Raw genomic sequence first — 16,387 nt, forward strand, 5'->3', positions numbered from 1 at the left:
CGCTCCCGCCACCACCCCCACACCAGACGGCGTCGACGAGTTCCTCACCACGGCAGACAAGGTGCTGCTCGCCCCCATGGCTCCTGGCGACGGCGTCGCGACCCAGCTCGATGAGGTGATCACGGCCTCGACGGCCGTGCCGCTCGATTTCGAAGAAGAAGCAAGGAAGTCGAAGGGCAAGGAATTGATGGACATCCCGGACGTGTTCAGCCCAACACTCTCAGGTTCATGCCACAGCCCAGCGCTCCTCAGCTGCCAGACCCCGACGGCTGCGGCCATGGTTGCTGTCGAGCTGGGGGCAGTCACGCAGCAAGTTCAGCTTCTGGAGATTGCTGAGTCTTCAGCTGCGCCTCGACGCCTCTTCTGCGAAAAACCGACTCCCCTGCTCGGCCTGCCCTCGTCCAAGCGCAGCTCTGCTCCCCCCAAGACGCGTGCCATGTCCGTTCCCCCACCACAGCAGAGCACGCGCCAGGCAGCCCAGAACTGCAAGGTGCCAGTTGCTCAACGCGGCACGCTCCGCCTGGTTCAGGGCCTTGGCCTACTTGGACCAAAAGAGAAGATGACGAAGAAGGCGGCGGAGGCACTCGTGCGCAGTTTCGACGAGCCGCTCTCCGAAGAAGACATCGCCGTCATCACCAAGCTTACCAGAATGGGCACGGAGGCCCTACGCATCGCCGCCGGCCTCAACGGGCCTGAAGGTGTCGCCGAGGAGGCCATGGTGTAGTCATGTTAGGGCGCTTTATTTGTTGTAGTAGTAGCTGTAGTCTCCGGTGGCGGCCAGCGCTCGGCTGGTCTGAGTTAGGTTCGTTTCCCCCTGTGATCGTAGTAGTGCGAGGTCGAGCTGGCGCCGTCGTAGTTTGGGGCCTATTGGTGGACGACGGCGCTCCCCGGATTGCTCGGTGGTGTACCTGTGTTTTCTTAGTATGTGTAGTCGCCGGAGAAACAACCAGTGTCCTCATGAATGACGAACCCACCACACCCCCGATCATGAGCTGGAATGTTCGAGGCCTGAACTCGTCGGCGAAGCGAGAAGCGGTTCGCGAGGTTGTTGATGCGCATCGCAAGCCATCTTGTGCTTGCAGGAGACCAAGATCGACGAGTGGACGCCGGCCCTCGTCCGCGACATTGGCGGCCAAATCCTGCGGGGATGCGCGGTCCTACCCGCCACGGGCACTCGCGGCGGCATCGCCATTCTATGGAATCGGGACCTAGTCGACGTAGTCACTCATGCCGTTGGCCAGTTCGCGATCACCGTCAAAGTTAGCTTAGCTAGGCACCAGACATCGTTCTGGTTAACTACAGTCTATGGCCCGACCGACGACGCAGGCAAAGAGGCCTTCCTAGCCGAGATCACAAACTCCGCCCCGCCTTGCTCTGAGCCATGGATTATCAACGGTGACTTCAACCAAATTTACGAGGCTAGGGAGAAGAACAACCTCAACCTAAATAGGAGGCTCATGGGACGCTTTAGGGCCGCCTTAGATAGAGTCGGACTACGCCAAATCAAATGCGGAAACCGCAAGTTCACCTGGAGCAACGAGCGCGACAACCCAACAATGGTGGGCATCGACAAGTTCTTCTGCAATGCACCGTGGGAAACTTTGTTCCCCCTAACAATGCTGCTGGCTGCTTCCACGGCATGCTCCGACCACTGCCCGCTACTGCTCTCAGACATGGTGGGCCCTCGCCGCTGCAGATGTTTCAAATTTGAATCGTTCTGTCCCCGCTTCCCGCGCTTCCTGGACACGGTGACCGCGGTCTGGGCGCGGCCAGTCGCAGCCTCCTGTGCATTCGCTCGCCTCCACGTCAAACTAGCCCGCACGGCCAAGGATCTACGCATTTGGAGTCAGAGTCTCTTTGGCGACGCGAAGCTGCAGTTCCACATAGCTTGCGAGGTCATTTTGCGCCTTGATGTAGCCCAGGAAAGACGCCAGCTATCGCAGGCCGAGCATGAACTACGGAAGGGCCTCAAGCTCAGGCTGCTGGGTCTGGCAGCGATCGAGCGCTGCAGAAAGAGGCAGGCCTCTAGGCTCACCTGGCTACGTTCTGGCGATGCCCCAACAAAATTCTTCATGGCCAAGATTTGCTCGCGAAGGAGGAAGAATTTCATTCATGCTCTGACCATCAACGACACGGTAACCACGACCCACAGCGACAAAGAAACGGCCATCCATAGCCATTTCGATGCCATCCTTGGGACTGCAAGCCAACGGACATCTACGATCAACTGGAGCCAGATCAACATGCCAACGATCCAAGGAGGGGGGCTGGACAACCCCTTTACTGAGCAAGAGGTGTGGGCGGCAATCCAGGCCACGCCAGCAGAAAAATCGCCGGGGCCGGACGGCTTCAGTGGGCTATTTTTCAGATCGTGCTGGGAGATTATCAAAGAAGACGTGATGCAGGCCTTCAACCAATTCTACAGCTTGGCTGGCAACAATTTTGGGTTGCTCAACTCTGCGATCGTAGCCCTAAACCCTAAAAAGGACGGCACGAGCGGCATTGGCGACTACCGCCCAATTAGCCTGATCCACTCCATCGCCAAGCTAGTCTCCAAAGTACTATCAATCAGGCTGGCTCCAATCATCCAGAACATCATCTCGCCGGCCCAGACATCGTTTCTAAAGTCCAGATGCCTCCATGATAGTTTCGTCTACGTGCAGAACTGTGTTAGGGCCCTGCATCGTCGGAAAACGCCGGCGGTACTCCTTAAACTAGATATCTCTAGAGCCTTCGACAACGTCTCATGGGAATACCTGCTCGAGCTCATGGTAACTTTATCCGTCTCATGGGAATACCTGCTAGATGGCGTGATTGGATCACCATGTTGCTTGTCACTTCTTCATCCGCCTTCCTCCTCAACGGCATCCCCGGCAAATCCATCCTTCATCGACGCGGCCTTCGTCAGGGCGACCCTCTGTCGCCGCTTCTCTTCATCCTAGCAATAGATCCCATCCATCGCTTGCTCAAAGCGGCTGAGGAAGAGCTTGTTATTTCGCCGGTGCCTGGCAGGGAAATCAAATTCAGGGTTAGCCTCTACGCAGACGACGCCATCATCTTTGCCAACCCGATCAAGGAGGAGATCGACCACCTCATGGACATCCTCAGAAGCTTTGGCGACGCAACTGGCCTGAAGATCAACAACGCCAAATCCACGGCGACTCCGATTTGCTGCAGCAACGTTGACCTCAACATAGTGCTTCAGTCGCTTGGAGGGCCGACTACGCAGTTCCCAATTAGATACTTAGGGCTCCCTCTAACGATGGGCCGTCTCTGACTCGTTCACCTTCAATTCATCCTCGATCGAATTAGGGCTAGGCTTGCAGGCTGGAAAGGGAAAATGCTGACCATCGCCGGCCGCAGAGTTCTCGTCAGATGCGTCCTTACAGCCATGCCAACTTTCGCCCTCACGGCGCTGCGCTTCCCCGCTAAGCTTCTCAAGGAAATTGACAAGTGTAGACGACGTTTCCTCTGGGGCCATGATCAGGAGCTCTCTGGCGGCAGCTGCAAAGTCAGCTGGGGACGGGTCTGCTCACCGATCGAGCATGGAGGGCTCGACATCCTCGACCTGACGAAATTCAGCCACGCCCTTCGGCTTCGTTGGCTCTGGCACGCCTGGAAAAGCCCGGAGCGGCCGTGGGCGGGGACGGCACCACCCTGCGATGCCTCCGACCACGCCCTCTTCAGCGCGGCCACCAAGGTAATGGTTGGCAACGGTCAGATGGCCAGTTTTTGGCATTCGGCATGGATCGACGCGACACCGTTGAAGGCTCTCCACCCCACCCTCTACAAGCTCTCCAGATGGAAGAACAGGTCAGTTGCGCAAGCACTTATCAAAGATCGATGGATCACCGACCTGGCACACGGCGACGCCAGCTCAATCGCCCCGGAGGTGCTCAACCTGCACAGGCGGATTCACCCGCGTCGCCTGGCCCTCCAGGAGGCCATCCAGGACCACATCACATGGAAAATCGCCGCCTCCGGGCAGTACTCCGTGCGATCGGCGTACGGTGCTTAGTTCCAGGGCTGCGTGAAATCCCGTTTCCGCACGGTGATCTGGGACACTTGGGCGCCTTCAAAGCTAATTTTTTTTGCATGGCTACTCCACCAAGACCGGCTCTGGTGCAACGATAGGCTACAGCGTAGAGGTTGGATCAACAGCTACTTCTGTCAGCTTTGCCTCCGTAACCTGAAAGCTCCGACCATCTGTTCTGGCAATGCCGCTTTGTGACTGCAACCTGGACAAAAATCTCCACCTGGCAGTGCTGCCAGGCCATGCGCCAAGAGACTTGGATCGGCAAGCACAGCTCTTTGGACAGAATACAAGCTATGATCGAGGCCACGCCACCAAAATTCGGGAAGGGAGTCAAGGCACTCGCGATGCTTGCCCTTTGGGAGATATGGCAGGAGAGGAACAATTGCATTTTTAGGGCAAAAGTGGCCAACGTGGAAGATGTGCTTCTTGCGATCAGAAGAGGCTTAAACCTCTGGCAACAAGGCGGCGCCAAGATCATCCAGAGCCCCCTCGGGGATCCGCCAGGAGAGTAGGCTAGCTGTTGGTGCCGTAGGCACCGTGTTTTCCTTTTTGCTTCTTCTTCCTTCTTTACTTGATCTCCGGATCCCTGCCTTGTCATTTTGTCATCTGCTCCCCGCTCAATATCAATGAAACACCAGCCTAGGCTGGTCCTTCAAAAAAAGGCCGTCGGAATTTACTACTTCCTCGTCGGGCGCTTCCCCTTGGGGTCTTGGGAGCGATAGCTGCCGTCGGCGTACGCGTCGGCGGCGGGGAGAGTGTCATCACCAGTAGTGGCGCTCTCTAGGAGGGGGAAGAGATGATCCCCGTCATGTGACGGGCGGTGCGAACCTGCTCCCTCGCAAGCCGGGTGGCTTTCTCCGCCACCGCCACCTTCTACCTTGCCACCCGCTCGGACTCCTCGAGCCTAATGCTGAACACCGTTGCATCTTTGTGGCGTTGACAGCGGGCGTCCGTCTCCTGTAAGGTCTACGAGCGGCGGATGACATCGTAGGAGGACTTGTCGTCGTCCATGGCGGGCGGCAACGGCTCCGGCGCGGGTCTGCAGGACCTGCGGCCAGAGCAGTTGGAGGTGGCCTGAGCCGCCCTTTGCCTTGTACGATGATTGGCGTGCGCCTCGGACTCCAGCAGCCGCGGGCGCTGCTGCTGGCTCGGAGGTGTGGCACTAGGACCCGTCGCTGTCTGGGAGGAGTAGGGGTTGGTAGTGCCGGGGAAGGCGCGGACGGCATAGGACGGTTGCAGGGCGGAGTGGAGCTGCACCTACCCACCCGGGCCACCGACACATCGAGGTGGAGCTCCCGCCCTTGTCCATATGCGAGTGGCGGAGGGCAATGGGGACCGCGAGCTCCTTATCGTCCAACACGGACAAGCTCAAGTCCTCCTGGGCGAGCGCCGCCCAGTCGATGCCGTCAGACAAGCTGACGGATCCGTTCCTAGCCATGCTAGAGGGAAGTTGGAGAGGAAGGGGAGGCGAGCGAAGAGGGCGAGAGAGTGAGGTTGACTAGGGTTTGCCATCCGAGGAGGAGGAAGTGTTTGTGGGGACAGGGGGTGGGGACATCGTGAGTCAGCTTGGGCCAGTCCGATGTGGCAGAGTGTCTGAACGCGTCCGGTCCACCCAGACATGAGCTGAGTATGGAGGTGTTGGTTAGCCCGAACATTTGGACTGCGTTTGTGGTGGCCGGTTGAGTGTCATTTTTTCCTGTCTGGACAGTGAGATGCCCGGATCCCACCACCAACACAAGCACACACACAAATAGCGATGGAAAATGGAACAACTGAACAAGATCTATGAAAGAACCACTATACAAACCAAATGTTTTTTTTTTTCATTTGAATGGACTTCAAAATCCACGCACACACATATCCTGAATCAGATGTCTCTCCAATACCTTAATCAGCCAGAAAGAAAAAACGACGTCAGCTAGCACCAGCCCTGCACCGGCCACCGGTCGTCTGGGTCCGGCCGCCACGACGACCGCCTCCTCTCATTCCTCAACGCCGGTGCCGGCGCCGGCACCGATTCTTCGTCCTCGGCCCTCCACCTCCAGACGACACGGGTGAGTATCCCCCAAAGCATCCTGACCGCTTGCGGCAGGCACGCCCACGACCACGCCCTATAGTCGCCGCTGTCGTCGTCGGGGAAAGTCGCGTCACACGTGGTCGACAGGCGCTCGTACCCGGGGAGCATCGCCATCTCCATCTCACTGGCGCTTCCACCGGCCACGGCAGCCAACACATACGGCGACGACGACATCGACCCCGTTGTGATGGCCCGGCGAAGGGGCGTGCTCTCCTCCTCCTCGACGTGCATCGCCATGATGAACCGGGCTAAATAATGGATGATATTGCATTTGTTCTTGACAGCACCATCGATGGTCTCGTACACAGTATATAGCAGTATACGCGGGCGTGGCAATTGAGGACACGTTTGTCTGCATATATATGTAACAAAGCAGCGGCCTCGTAGTTGCCGGAAGTGACAGCACAATATTAACTGCAGCATGCTTCTATATAGTACTTCCTCCGTGCGGAAAAGCTTGTCCTAATCTTGTTTTTTAAATGGATGTATCTAGCACTGACGCTAGATACATCCATACGAAGGAGAAGTTTTTTCGGACGGAGAGAGCAGTAACAGGCAAGAGGATCTACAAACACATCCAGCAGAGTAATCTCAGGCGCGTCACGTCTGGCGAGAAGCAGAGTTGCTGTGCCCTGGCTCTGTGACATGCTGCAATGCTACCGTTCAGAGTCAGAGCAGGCCGGAGATGAGCCGCCGCCTCATACTCCTGGAGGTGGACTGGTAGGAACGGGCCAGGAGTCCAGCGCCGATGCCGACGCCGAGGAAGATGCCCAGGCTGATGCCCACGCCCACTCTGACGCCGGCGGTGAACCACGAGAGCTCGCTGTCCTCGCCGTCCAGGCCCGCCGATCTCGTGTACAAGCTGTCGCAGTCGACGTCGTCCATGCCCGGCTCCGGCCTGTAGCACCTGTACTCCGATTCCTGCGCGCAAGATGCAGTTCATGCGTTTCAGCAACACCGATGCAATCAATCAATCCAGGATGAAACGAAAAAAATAAATTTGTGACGCGTTACGCACCTGTGGATCATGCTTCTGGTCAGGCGGCGTTTCTTTCGCGTCGTCGTCGGCGTGCTCGCCGCACTCGGGGATGGGCTCCATGAAAGGCGCCTTGACCTGGCGCGTCCTCCTGAGCCGCAGCTTCATCGCCTTGGTGAACACGACCGGGCTGCCCCGGAACAGGCTCGCCACGTACACCTCGACCATGGGCGACTTGGCGCCCTCCTCCCCGCCGCCTTTCACGAACCCTGAGCACCGCTGCATGGCGACCTGGCACTTCATGACCCACCCCTTCTTCTCCTCCGCCACGTCGCACATCTCCATGATCCCCACGAGGAGCCTCTCGCGGCCGCCGACGCGGACCTCGAAGCGCACGCTCCCGGCCATCCTCACGGTCGCCGTGCTGACGAAGGAGGCCTCCCGCGACGCCGCGTCCACGCGGTCCCTGCGGAGGGGGCACGAGACGTGGCCGTGGTGGTTGTCGGTGCTTCTTGGCCTCTCGCCGTTCACTTCCAGGACGGTGTCGGAGGTGAGCGGGGCGTGGGTGATGGTCAGGGAGTCCAGCATGGACTCGTCCACCTCGCACCTGCTCAGCCGCAGGTAGAAGACTCTCATGCTGAGCCACGTCGATGGCTCCGGCGTGGGCTTGGGAACCTCTGGTTCGGGAATTTCGCCCATGTCTCCGAGAATTTGCGCCGAAGTTGCTCAAATTCGATGTCAGGATTATATGGAGGATTTTGAGCAGCCAGGATGTGGGCGTTTCAGAGTGTTCCGTTCTGCAAGAACACAGTTAGTAGCTTGTAAAAAACTGCACCATGGAAAATTTGCATTTGGGTATATAGTTGGTGCATCTCAAGACTGATAATTCCATGCAAAGGGATAATGGATGGATGAACATCTATCATATCACTGAGAGGTAAACATCCAAGAACTTCTCAAACGCATGCCCCCCGCAAAAAAAAAAAACTTCTCAAAGGGAACACATAAAACTTCACTAGTTGTCTAGTTCCTCAATTTAACCCAGACTCCCACAGGGTGCGCTCTACAGGTTTCTTTCTTTGAATTCCATTTTTCCATAGGCTAAACTACTGTTGAGCATTAGTGAAGATTTTTATAACATAAAACATGGCTTCTTTTGAAAAAAAAGGAAGACAAGAACATAGAACAAGACTGAAGACGAGCTCAGACAAATTTTCCTACTCCCATACTCAAACGAACAAACAGAATCACAAAGCTCCACTAACATGGATGAGGACCAGCTTTTGGAGAATCAAAGAACAAGAAATTGATTTGAGGTTCGGACTCAACTCTCGCAAAATTTGAGGCCATGACAAAATGATGAAACCTCTGTATTTCCCAGAACACCATTGAAGAACTCAGAGTGGACTTACATGGAGAGGGTAGGGTCACTTACCAGATTCAGCTCCTGGGACCCAATTGCCTCTCCCTCCGTCCTTCTTTCTCGTCCGGCACGAGCTGCACTGTGCTAGCAGGATATATATGAGCGTGGAGGAAGAAGCTTCCTCTCTCTCTATTATACGAACTCATTTTCGGACGGAGCTGAGCCCCCCGTAAATCCCTCCAACTGACACCTCATACAATGGGCGCCAACGTCCAAAAAGCCACCTCCTCATGCATGACTGCATAATTCCGTTCGGCGACCTAGGGAAAATGAATAAATAAATGGAAAATAAACTTGTTTTATTCCCATTATTGCTTTCGTTTTGCATACGTTGCTCTTTAGTAACGCTGTGGATAAATGCCCTCGTGTAACTGCCATTTTAATGTGGGTTCATTTCCCTTTTACGTACGTTCATAGTATGTTCAAATTTGCATTTCGTTGAAATAATGCGTCCAGCTACTCTGGCTAATAACATGGCAAAGGAATGATTTACCGATTGTGTACTTGGTACATGTGAAATTGGTTGCGGTGTCGTTTAAAGTGGCGCGCAAAAAAAGATGTGGATCTCCGGCACGTAGAAAGAGAGATGAATTTGGGTGGCCAGAAACAGGAGCATGCATGGCCGCCCAGTTGGCCACATCGTCTTCAAGATCTCAAACTAGGCAATGGTGGCCTTACAAGTCAAAATCAACTACCTATAGCCACATATATCTTGCCCTGATACTTATATATAAACTAGTTGACCAGTTGCGCCAAATGGCGCAGAGACCCGCTGAAGACATGTTGTCGATCAAAATAGTTTCATGCTGCAAGAACCTTGAACTAAACCATGGTATTTTGTAAACATGTTAATTGCGTTGTTAGATAATAGTCTGGGAAAAGGGAAATTTTGCATAATATGAATATGTTCAATCTGAAAAAATGGCCACTATGATGAGGTAGTAAAGTTGGCATGGTTGTATTTTTTTAGCAAGTTTGAAATGATGGTTATCATGATGAAAAATTTGTGCATGCATATATTTCTTGGGATGATGAGAGAGTAAAGCTGGCTTGGCTGTATTTTTTTAGCAAGTTTGAAAACATGCAGTATGATGAGAAAGCAAAGTTGGCATGGTTGTATTTTTTTAGCAAGTTTGAAAACATGGTTATCATGATGAAAAACTTGGGCATGCATATATTTCTTGGAAAAAAGGAGGGGAAAAGATAAGAAACCTAAGGAAAAAAGATATAATATAGTCGGTTTATCTTAAAATAGTTGATTTATTTTAATAGCATAGAGTGAAAGCCGAAGCAAAAAAAATATTCGTTGGTATGAAAAAAGAAGATAGAAGTGTTTTGAAATGTTGTCTCTCTCGATAAAAATCTGCTGTACCAATTACTGAGGCATATATGAATATAGTTGATTTATTTTAATATACTTGGTTTATTTTAATAGCATAGAGTCAAAGTTGAAACAAAAAAATAGCCGTTGCTATGAAAAATTAAAATAGAAGTGTTTTGAAAAGGTTGTGTCTCTCAATAAAAAACGGTTGTACCAATTACTGAGGCATATGCATGTATTATGTGGACTGAAAGTTATGTGCCTGTTTCGCCTAAAAAAAAGAGGTATGTGTCTGTTTTCTTTTAGAAGCATGTCTAATATTATTTACAAAGTATTTAAGGTTTACTGGGCTGGCCTGCTTGTTGTTTGGCCCACGGGCAATTTTTCTGCCTGGCCCGCTCGCTGTAGAATATCAAGCGGCAGGCATCGGTCCCCTGCTATTCCTCTTCCTTGGCATCTCCGTCCGGTGGTCGAACCCGTTGTTGAGAGACGAACCCTAGCGTTTGCGTGCTGGTGAGATTTCTTCCCCTTTCTGACTGGCTGGGGCTTATTTGAAACATGGATCTGGTCCGCATTCATTTGGATTTGGCAACTCCTTTCGTTTTCAGCCGACTCCTACTCCATTGCTGTCTTTTTTCAGCACGATGTTTTCTGCCTGTTTCCACATAGTTTGTGCCGATTGAAAATCTTTGCTGTTTAAGGTTTGAAGGCATGAGGGGAGATCGCATCAACGATCCTGTGAACATTAGCTCTGATGAGAGCACGGACAACAGCTCTGATGAAGCTCTGGACACGAGCTCCGATGAACCCGCGTACACCAGCTCTGATGAAGCTGTGAACACGAGCTCTGATGAACGGGCGTACAGCAGCTCTGATGATGGCGTGGACACAAGCTCTGATGAAGGTATTTTTAGTAATGGTAAACATTATACATTTAACCTAATAAAATGTGGCCATGATCTGTATTTTAATCATTTGCGCTTATAGGCCATTTGTTTGTTGAATTATTGAGGCATGTGCTACCATATGAAGAAAAAGAAGCTTCAGAAGACATGCAAGGATGTGTGTGACTACCCTAGGGACTATTCAGTTGGTAAGGACTAATGCTAGATAATCCAGAGTGTTTCTTTCTATAGATAGGAAATTGATTATTTTACTTTTGTTCTTAGGATATGATCCTAATTCTGAAGCCGACTGGATGTATTCAAAGAAATTTATGATGTCAAAGTGTGCTCGAAAGCGTCTTAGTTGCTATGTCCGTTCTGTTAAGCCTGCTATTAGGCACTATGTGTGTGAGATGAACAAGACTTTTACCAAAGCTGGGCAGAGAATGGTGAGAAGCGAATTTATTTGCCTATATGTGTATTTGCCTACTCTATCAATCATAGTGTATAACTATAAGTCTGTTGAATGCTTGTAGTACTTCTCTACTTTGTTCACTGAGAAGCACCTGATGAAGTTTCTCTCCAGTCCGGTCGATCGAATGTGGATTAAGCTTTCTTCTAGGCGTTGTTTAACCTATGTTCGACTGATGAAAGGGGTTGACAAGAGGGCTGCTATAACACATAACTGGAGCCGCTTTGCGGAAAGAGCGAAGCTGAAAGAAGGGGAAATCTGTGTCTTTTCTCTCCGACATTGCAAGGGGGTGCCAGTGCTCACTGTGCACAAAATCTGAAGAGGTTGGTGTATGAAACAAAATTTTATTTCTGAAAGAAATATTTAGTTTATTTCCTGGTCTAAGTAAGTATGTGTTTCTGTAGGTTTCTGTGATGCAGTTTGGAAGGAGGAAGATGGGAAGGTGTTCTGCAAGGACATGTAGATATGTTCTCTAGTATGATGGTATGCCTATGTTTAGTAATGTTCAGTCGTTCAATAGACTGCGGTCGGGTTTGTTGGGTCAAGGGAACCAGGATGCTTTTCTTTTGGCACTAATGTATCCTCTATGCTATCTATGTAATGCAATGATGATGAAGACTCTAAACTATTAGTGAGCTATATGCTTTTGCCTAACATTGTAATTCTGTTTGTCTGAAGTAATTAAGCGTACGCACATAGATATAGCATAGTCAGTACATAGGATTTCATAAGATAGGATTAAAGTTTTGGCCGCATGAAAATACTCCGCACGAAGGATAATAAGTTTTGGTAATGCCTTTGAGCTAGCTTTCAAAAGTATCCTGGTCGACGTTGTTGCTTTGGTTTACAGCTCATTGCCATGGTCGAACAACGCTCTCTTTGCACTTCTTTTTTCAGACACCCTGCACACAGTGCTTTGTTGGTTGGTCAAAGAGGAAGATAGTTGATTTAGTAGGTTTTTCTTGTGAGTGTTTTACCTAGTAGTTCCGTTGCCTGCGATTTCTGGGTCCAGCTTGCTGGTGGCAGGAAAGAGGTTAGAGATCACTTCAGCTGGCGGTGTGTTCGTTGCGCTGCCATTAAACTGTGGTTCTGCTTCAGGTGTTGGAACCAATTCATCGTCGGGTTCCTGAAACTTGTTATGAGATATACATGGTCTATTTTTTGTATGTGTAAAACTGGTACACAAACTAAGACAAAAGTATGTCTAATATACCTCAAGAAGTGGTGTATTTGGACTGTCGTCATCGGATGAAAGCAGCAATGTTAATGGTTGCACCCTATCTCTTTCCATGGCTTCGACTTGTTTTTTAAGCTGCATAGTAGATTGCTCAAAACCCCATGACCAGGATGTTGCTTGTAGAAGTTCTCTTCTGCATTTCTTTAGGGGTTGTAGGTTTGCATCATCAAATACTACTATGTTGCTTTCTTGTAGATAGCTTATTGCAGCTACATTAGCTGATTCAGCAGCTTCGATGGGATGTACTTTTGAAATCCCCATAATTTTTTTTGGGTTCTGTGGCTGCCCAGCCTCTATGAGGTGGTAAATTGATTGAAAGAGAATCAATTAGGCCATGCTCTCCCATGTCAAGTATGTCATGGTTAGTGATTTGCAGCTTAAGAGTGTTCGTGGCTTGCTGAAGAATGTAACGTTTGCTTATGTTGACATGGGTTGGCGACATCTGCAAGTTGTAAATCATGCATGCATCACGCAAATGGACAAAGATGTCGTTGCACATATGCTTTAATCGGCTATATAAACAGGAAGTAAATTACCCAATTGTCTTGAGGCACGTACCTGTGGAAGGCCCCTGACCATGAGTTCTTCGTCCAATGGAGAATCCGGATCCTCGCCCGCCATATCCTTGCACTAGATGCGTGATTTACGGAGTTGGAAGATAGAGGTGGCTCGGGGGGTGGTAGATCGAACTGGAAATGGATGCGGCTGATAGAAACCCTAGAATCTGTGAGTTGGAGCCAGTGTGCTTGCTGTATATGGACTGTTGTGGGCTTGCCAAGGGTTTTCAGTGTGGCCTGATATGGACAACAGGCCCAAGGATTTATTCATTTTTTTAGCGCGTGTATTTTAGAATATGAGCCCACTCTCATAGCCGTGCGATCGCATTTTCACAGGCAGATAGAAACGAGCTATTTTGCACTGCATTAGCGAATTTAGCTTTGCTGTCTACAGAAACAGGAATTGTATACGCAATAGGAATCCTGAAGTATATTGATGGCCTTGGCTATGCCAGTTATAGAGACATAAATGGCACTAAAAATTAAATAAAAAGCCGCATAGACATAAACGGTATAAGCAACAGAGTCTTAACAGGGCCATCATTAGTTCTTACACACAGTCTTGGCAAGTCTTACACAGACAGAGAAATATAATTATACATTACGGTTAATCTATGCGGTTAAACAAAAGGATCGAAATAGACTACAATTCTAAAAGGTCTGGTTTAGGATCCATTCTTGTAGAACAGAACTCTAGAAACCTCTCCTGATGCTTTTTAGTTGCTTTTCTGATCTGAGCACCATGCGCTTGAGCCTTTCTGCTATCTTCTCAATGTTGTTAAGAGGTTCGTTCATAAGCTGATCCATGGGTTCTTTCCCAGATGATCTGTTGAGCGCTGTCACATTGCATATATGATCAGATAATCCATGCATGTATCTTGTAAGAACGAACCAGCCCATAGCATTTTTCTTGTTCTTATACCTAGCCATCATTAATTTGTTCTTGATGGATCTGGTCTTCGCCTTTGTTTTCTGCTTGTTATACTTCGCTACTGCTAGCTCATGCTTTAGAGACTGATTTCCTCATCCAGTTTCTTCATGTTGCTGTAATTGTAGTCTCTTAGTTCAGTCTTAACCATGCATTTTATGTATCCAATTGCTTCCATGGCAGCTGTGTCCTCTGACATTGCATGATCGATACACTGTACCCCGGGAATAGCCATACGACTGCCATGATCTTCAACATATGATGTGGGCGTATGGAAAAAAGCAGTGACACATACTCTACCGCCATCACATGCTTTGCTTCGATATTCAGCTGCTGGAAGTTCTAAAGTCTCTAAAAGAACATCCAGCATCATCCTGTAAGGGATTTTGATCATTAGTGGTATGGCATGTGATTTTAAACGGATGTCATTAGGCGCGAGGGCATGAATCATATTTTGGCAGGTAAAAGCTTTTAGAAGGGAAAGTGTACTTTGAATAACCCAAGCAGAACTAACACCATATTAGTTTTTGCTATGGTAACAGCTGGAACGAAGATAACTAATTTATCCTGGACAACTTTATGCACAAGATGTTGATGAAGGTAAGTTTGTATATGATCACTTGTATAAGCATAAGCTATGCATCGACGGTGTAGACCACAACATTCACTACCTGGTAGGTTCTAATTATCACAAGTATGAACTGATGACTATCACAAGTGTGAATTGAATCCTGAATGCAATGTATAAACAGGAGTATTGCGCCTGTATGAAACAAAAAGACACACATCCAACACTGAAACAATGCAGGAAGCTCTCTAGTACTGTGCCTATATGAAACAAAAAGACTTTGGTGTGTGTGCTTGTATGGAAGTATTTGGTGTATTTTTTCTAGATGACCACAGCAGCATTGGTTTTCGTGGTTCAAAATTTGCCTTGCTGAGTGGTGTCAGTACAGGCATATCTTTTTGCCTGCTTAAAACTTCATGACATTAAGAAATAGTTTTCATAATAAGCCCACGAAGCTTAAACTATGAATCTTTCTGAGAGGAAATAGGCATAGAAAAACTATCCACAACAGATAACTAAAGTATCAGTTGTTTTCTACTATATAACCACCAACCTCACAGCGGGGCTGCGAATTCTCATACTGAGTGTAGGCCTCTTCCATGCCTGGCATCTCCTCCTGCATCAAATATTCGGAACAGCTTCAGTGCATACCAAGGAAAATCATTCTGGTCAAAGGAATGCTTGTCTATTTTTCTGAAAGAAAGCCACCTCAAGCAGCTGGCCTTCAGATTGGTTATTGTTGGAGTATTCTTCATCCGGAGAAAACCTGGCATGTATCTCCTCTGCATCCAGTGGCATCTCCTCTGAAATTAGGTAGATAGATTAAACACCGACCACAGCTGCAAGCTTAATCAGAAAGAGGGCACATAGATCTGCGGCTACATCACTGAATCGTAAGGGTAGTTACCTGTGGTCCTGGTGAGGAGTTCTCCGGGCATCCGGATGCTGAAACACATGGAGAAACAGCGGTTAGCAATATTGACTGCGCTCGCGCCGGTGTGGTCATTGTTTGGGAGCTAGGCACTGTACGTGCGGGAGAGAACACTCTGCAGATCTATGGTTTCATCTGGCTGCCTTCATAGCAATATATGATATGTCTATGGGCCTTTTGGCTGGGCTATTGTCTCTGGGCCCATACACCACAACTTCCAAGGGCCTCCATAGTAGTTGGAAAGGAAAAATGCGAATAGAAAGGTACATAGAGGGCCACTGTAATTGTTGATCGCAGGTAATAGAAAAGAGAAGCAGGTAATACAGGTCTTAAACTGGCGTTACAGTTTGAAATTAAAAACACACTCGTGGCATAGTAAGGTTGCTTGCTAATAAGACATTTGTAATAGGTAGTTGAAGTTTTCGATCTTCTCCCCTATTTGATGTACATCAGTTTGCTGAGAGAGCAGAATACATCAACTTTTGTAGGTTTCATCACAGCAATATTCCTATGGGAAATGAAGAAATAAGTTAACTGTTATATCATAGGACCTTGTCAGTATGTGTACATAAATTGACTCACACATATAGTATACCTTAGTTTTCCAGCATAATTGGAGATCGAACCGTTATCTTTGCCTGTCGCGTGTACAGCGGCATGTAATGATGTCCTGTATGCATATAGTCTGATTCGCATCCACGTGGCGTTATGTAGATGGTAATATAATCTGGGATATCAATCACACTGTCAACCCAGCCAAAACAGTCATATCTATGTGTATTTATGAAGCCCTGTCCAGGCAAACCATTCTCTTCAACCAAGACAAACGAGCTCAACAGCTGGCTTGCTATCTCGTGTCGGAGGATTCCAGCCGGAAGTTCACTTATACTCACACGAATAAATCGGGTAAGTGAAATTTGATGGCTACCATAAGAAGAACACCAAGGAATAGCCTTGAAGATGTGGCCGCCTAGCTC

The 16,387-nt window shown here is 49.2% G+C and overlaps 2 protein-coding genes and 1 long non-coding RNA gene across 3 annotated transcripts; 2 read left to right on the forward strand and 1 right to left on the reverse strand.

Moving 5' to 3' along the window:
- Positions 1-987: 987 nt before the first annotated feature.
- LOC141021919 (uncharacterized) lies at positions 988-4,018 on the forward strand. Its single transcript, XM_073497773.1, has 4 exons — positions 988-1,035; positions 1,083-2,771; positions 2,909-3,204; positions 3,313-4,018. The coding sequence occupies exons 1-4, from the start codon at positions 988-990 to the stop codon at positions 4,016-4,018; spliced, it is 2,739 nt and encodes a 912-aa protein (XP_073353874.1).
- Positions 4,019-6,449: 2,431 nt separating this feature from the next.
- On the reverse strand, positions 6,450-8,722 carry LOC109742298 (uncharacterized protein At1g01500). Its single transcript, XM_020301387.4, has 3 exons — positions 8,525-8,722; positions 7,132-7,886; positions 6,450-7,034 (listed from the first exon to the last, which is right to left on the reverse strand). Exons 2-3 carry the CDS (start codon positions 7,786-7,788, stop codon positions 6,783-6,785), a joined length of 909 nt encoding a protein of 302 aa, XP_020156976.1. The 5' UTR covers positions 7,789-7,886; positions 8,525-8,722; the 3' UTR covers positions 6,450-6,782.
- Positions 8,723-11,009: 2,287 nt separating this feature from the next.
- LOC123493545 (uncharacterized) lies at positions 11,010-11,940 on the forward strand. Its single transcript, XR_006662069.2, has 3 exons — positions 11,010-11,166; positions 11,254-11,512; positions 11,594-11,940. It is a non-coding gene; the product is annotated as an uncharacterized lncRNA (long non-coding RNA).
- The last annotated feature ends 4,447 nt before the right edge of the window (positions 11,941-16,387 follow it).

Source organism: Aegilops tauschii, chromosome 4, assembly GCF_002575655.3.
Source record: "Aegilops tauschii subsp. strangulata cultivar AL8/78 chromosome 4, Aet v6.0, whole genome shotgun sequence".
In the NCBI taxonomy this organism is placed as follows: Eukaryota; Viridiplantae; Streptophyta; class Magnoliopsida; order Poales; family Poaceae; genus Aegilops; species Aegilops tauschii.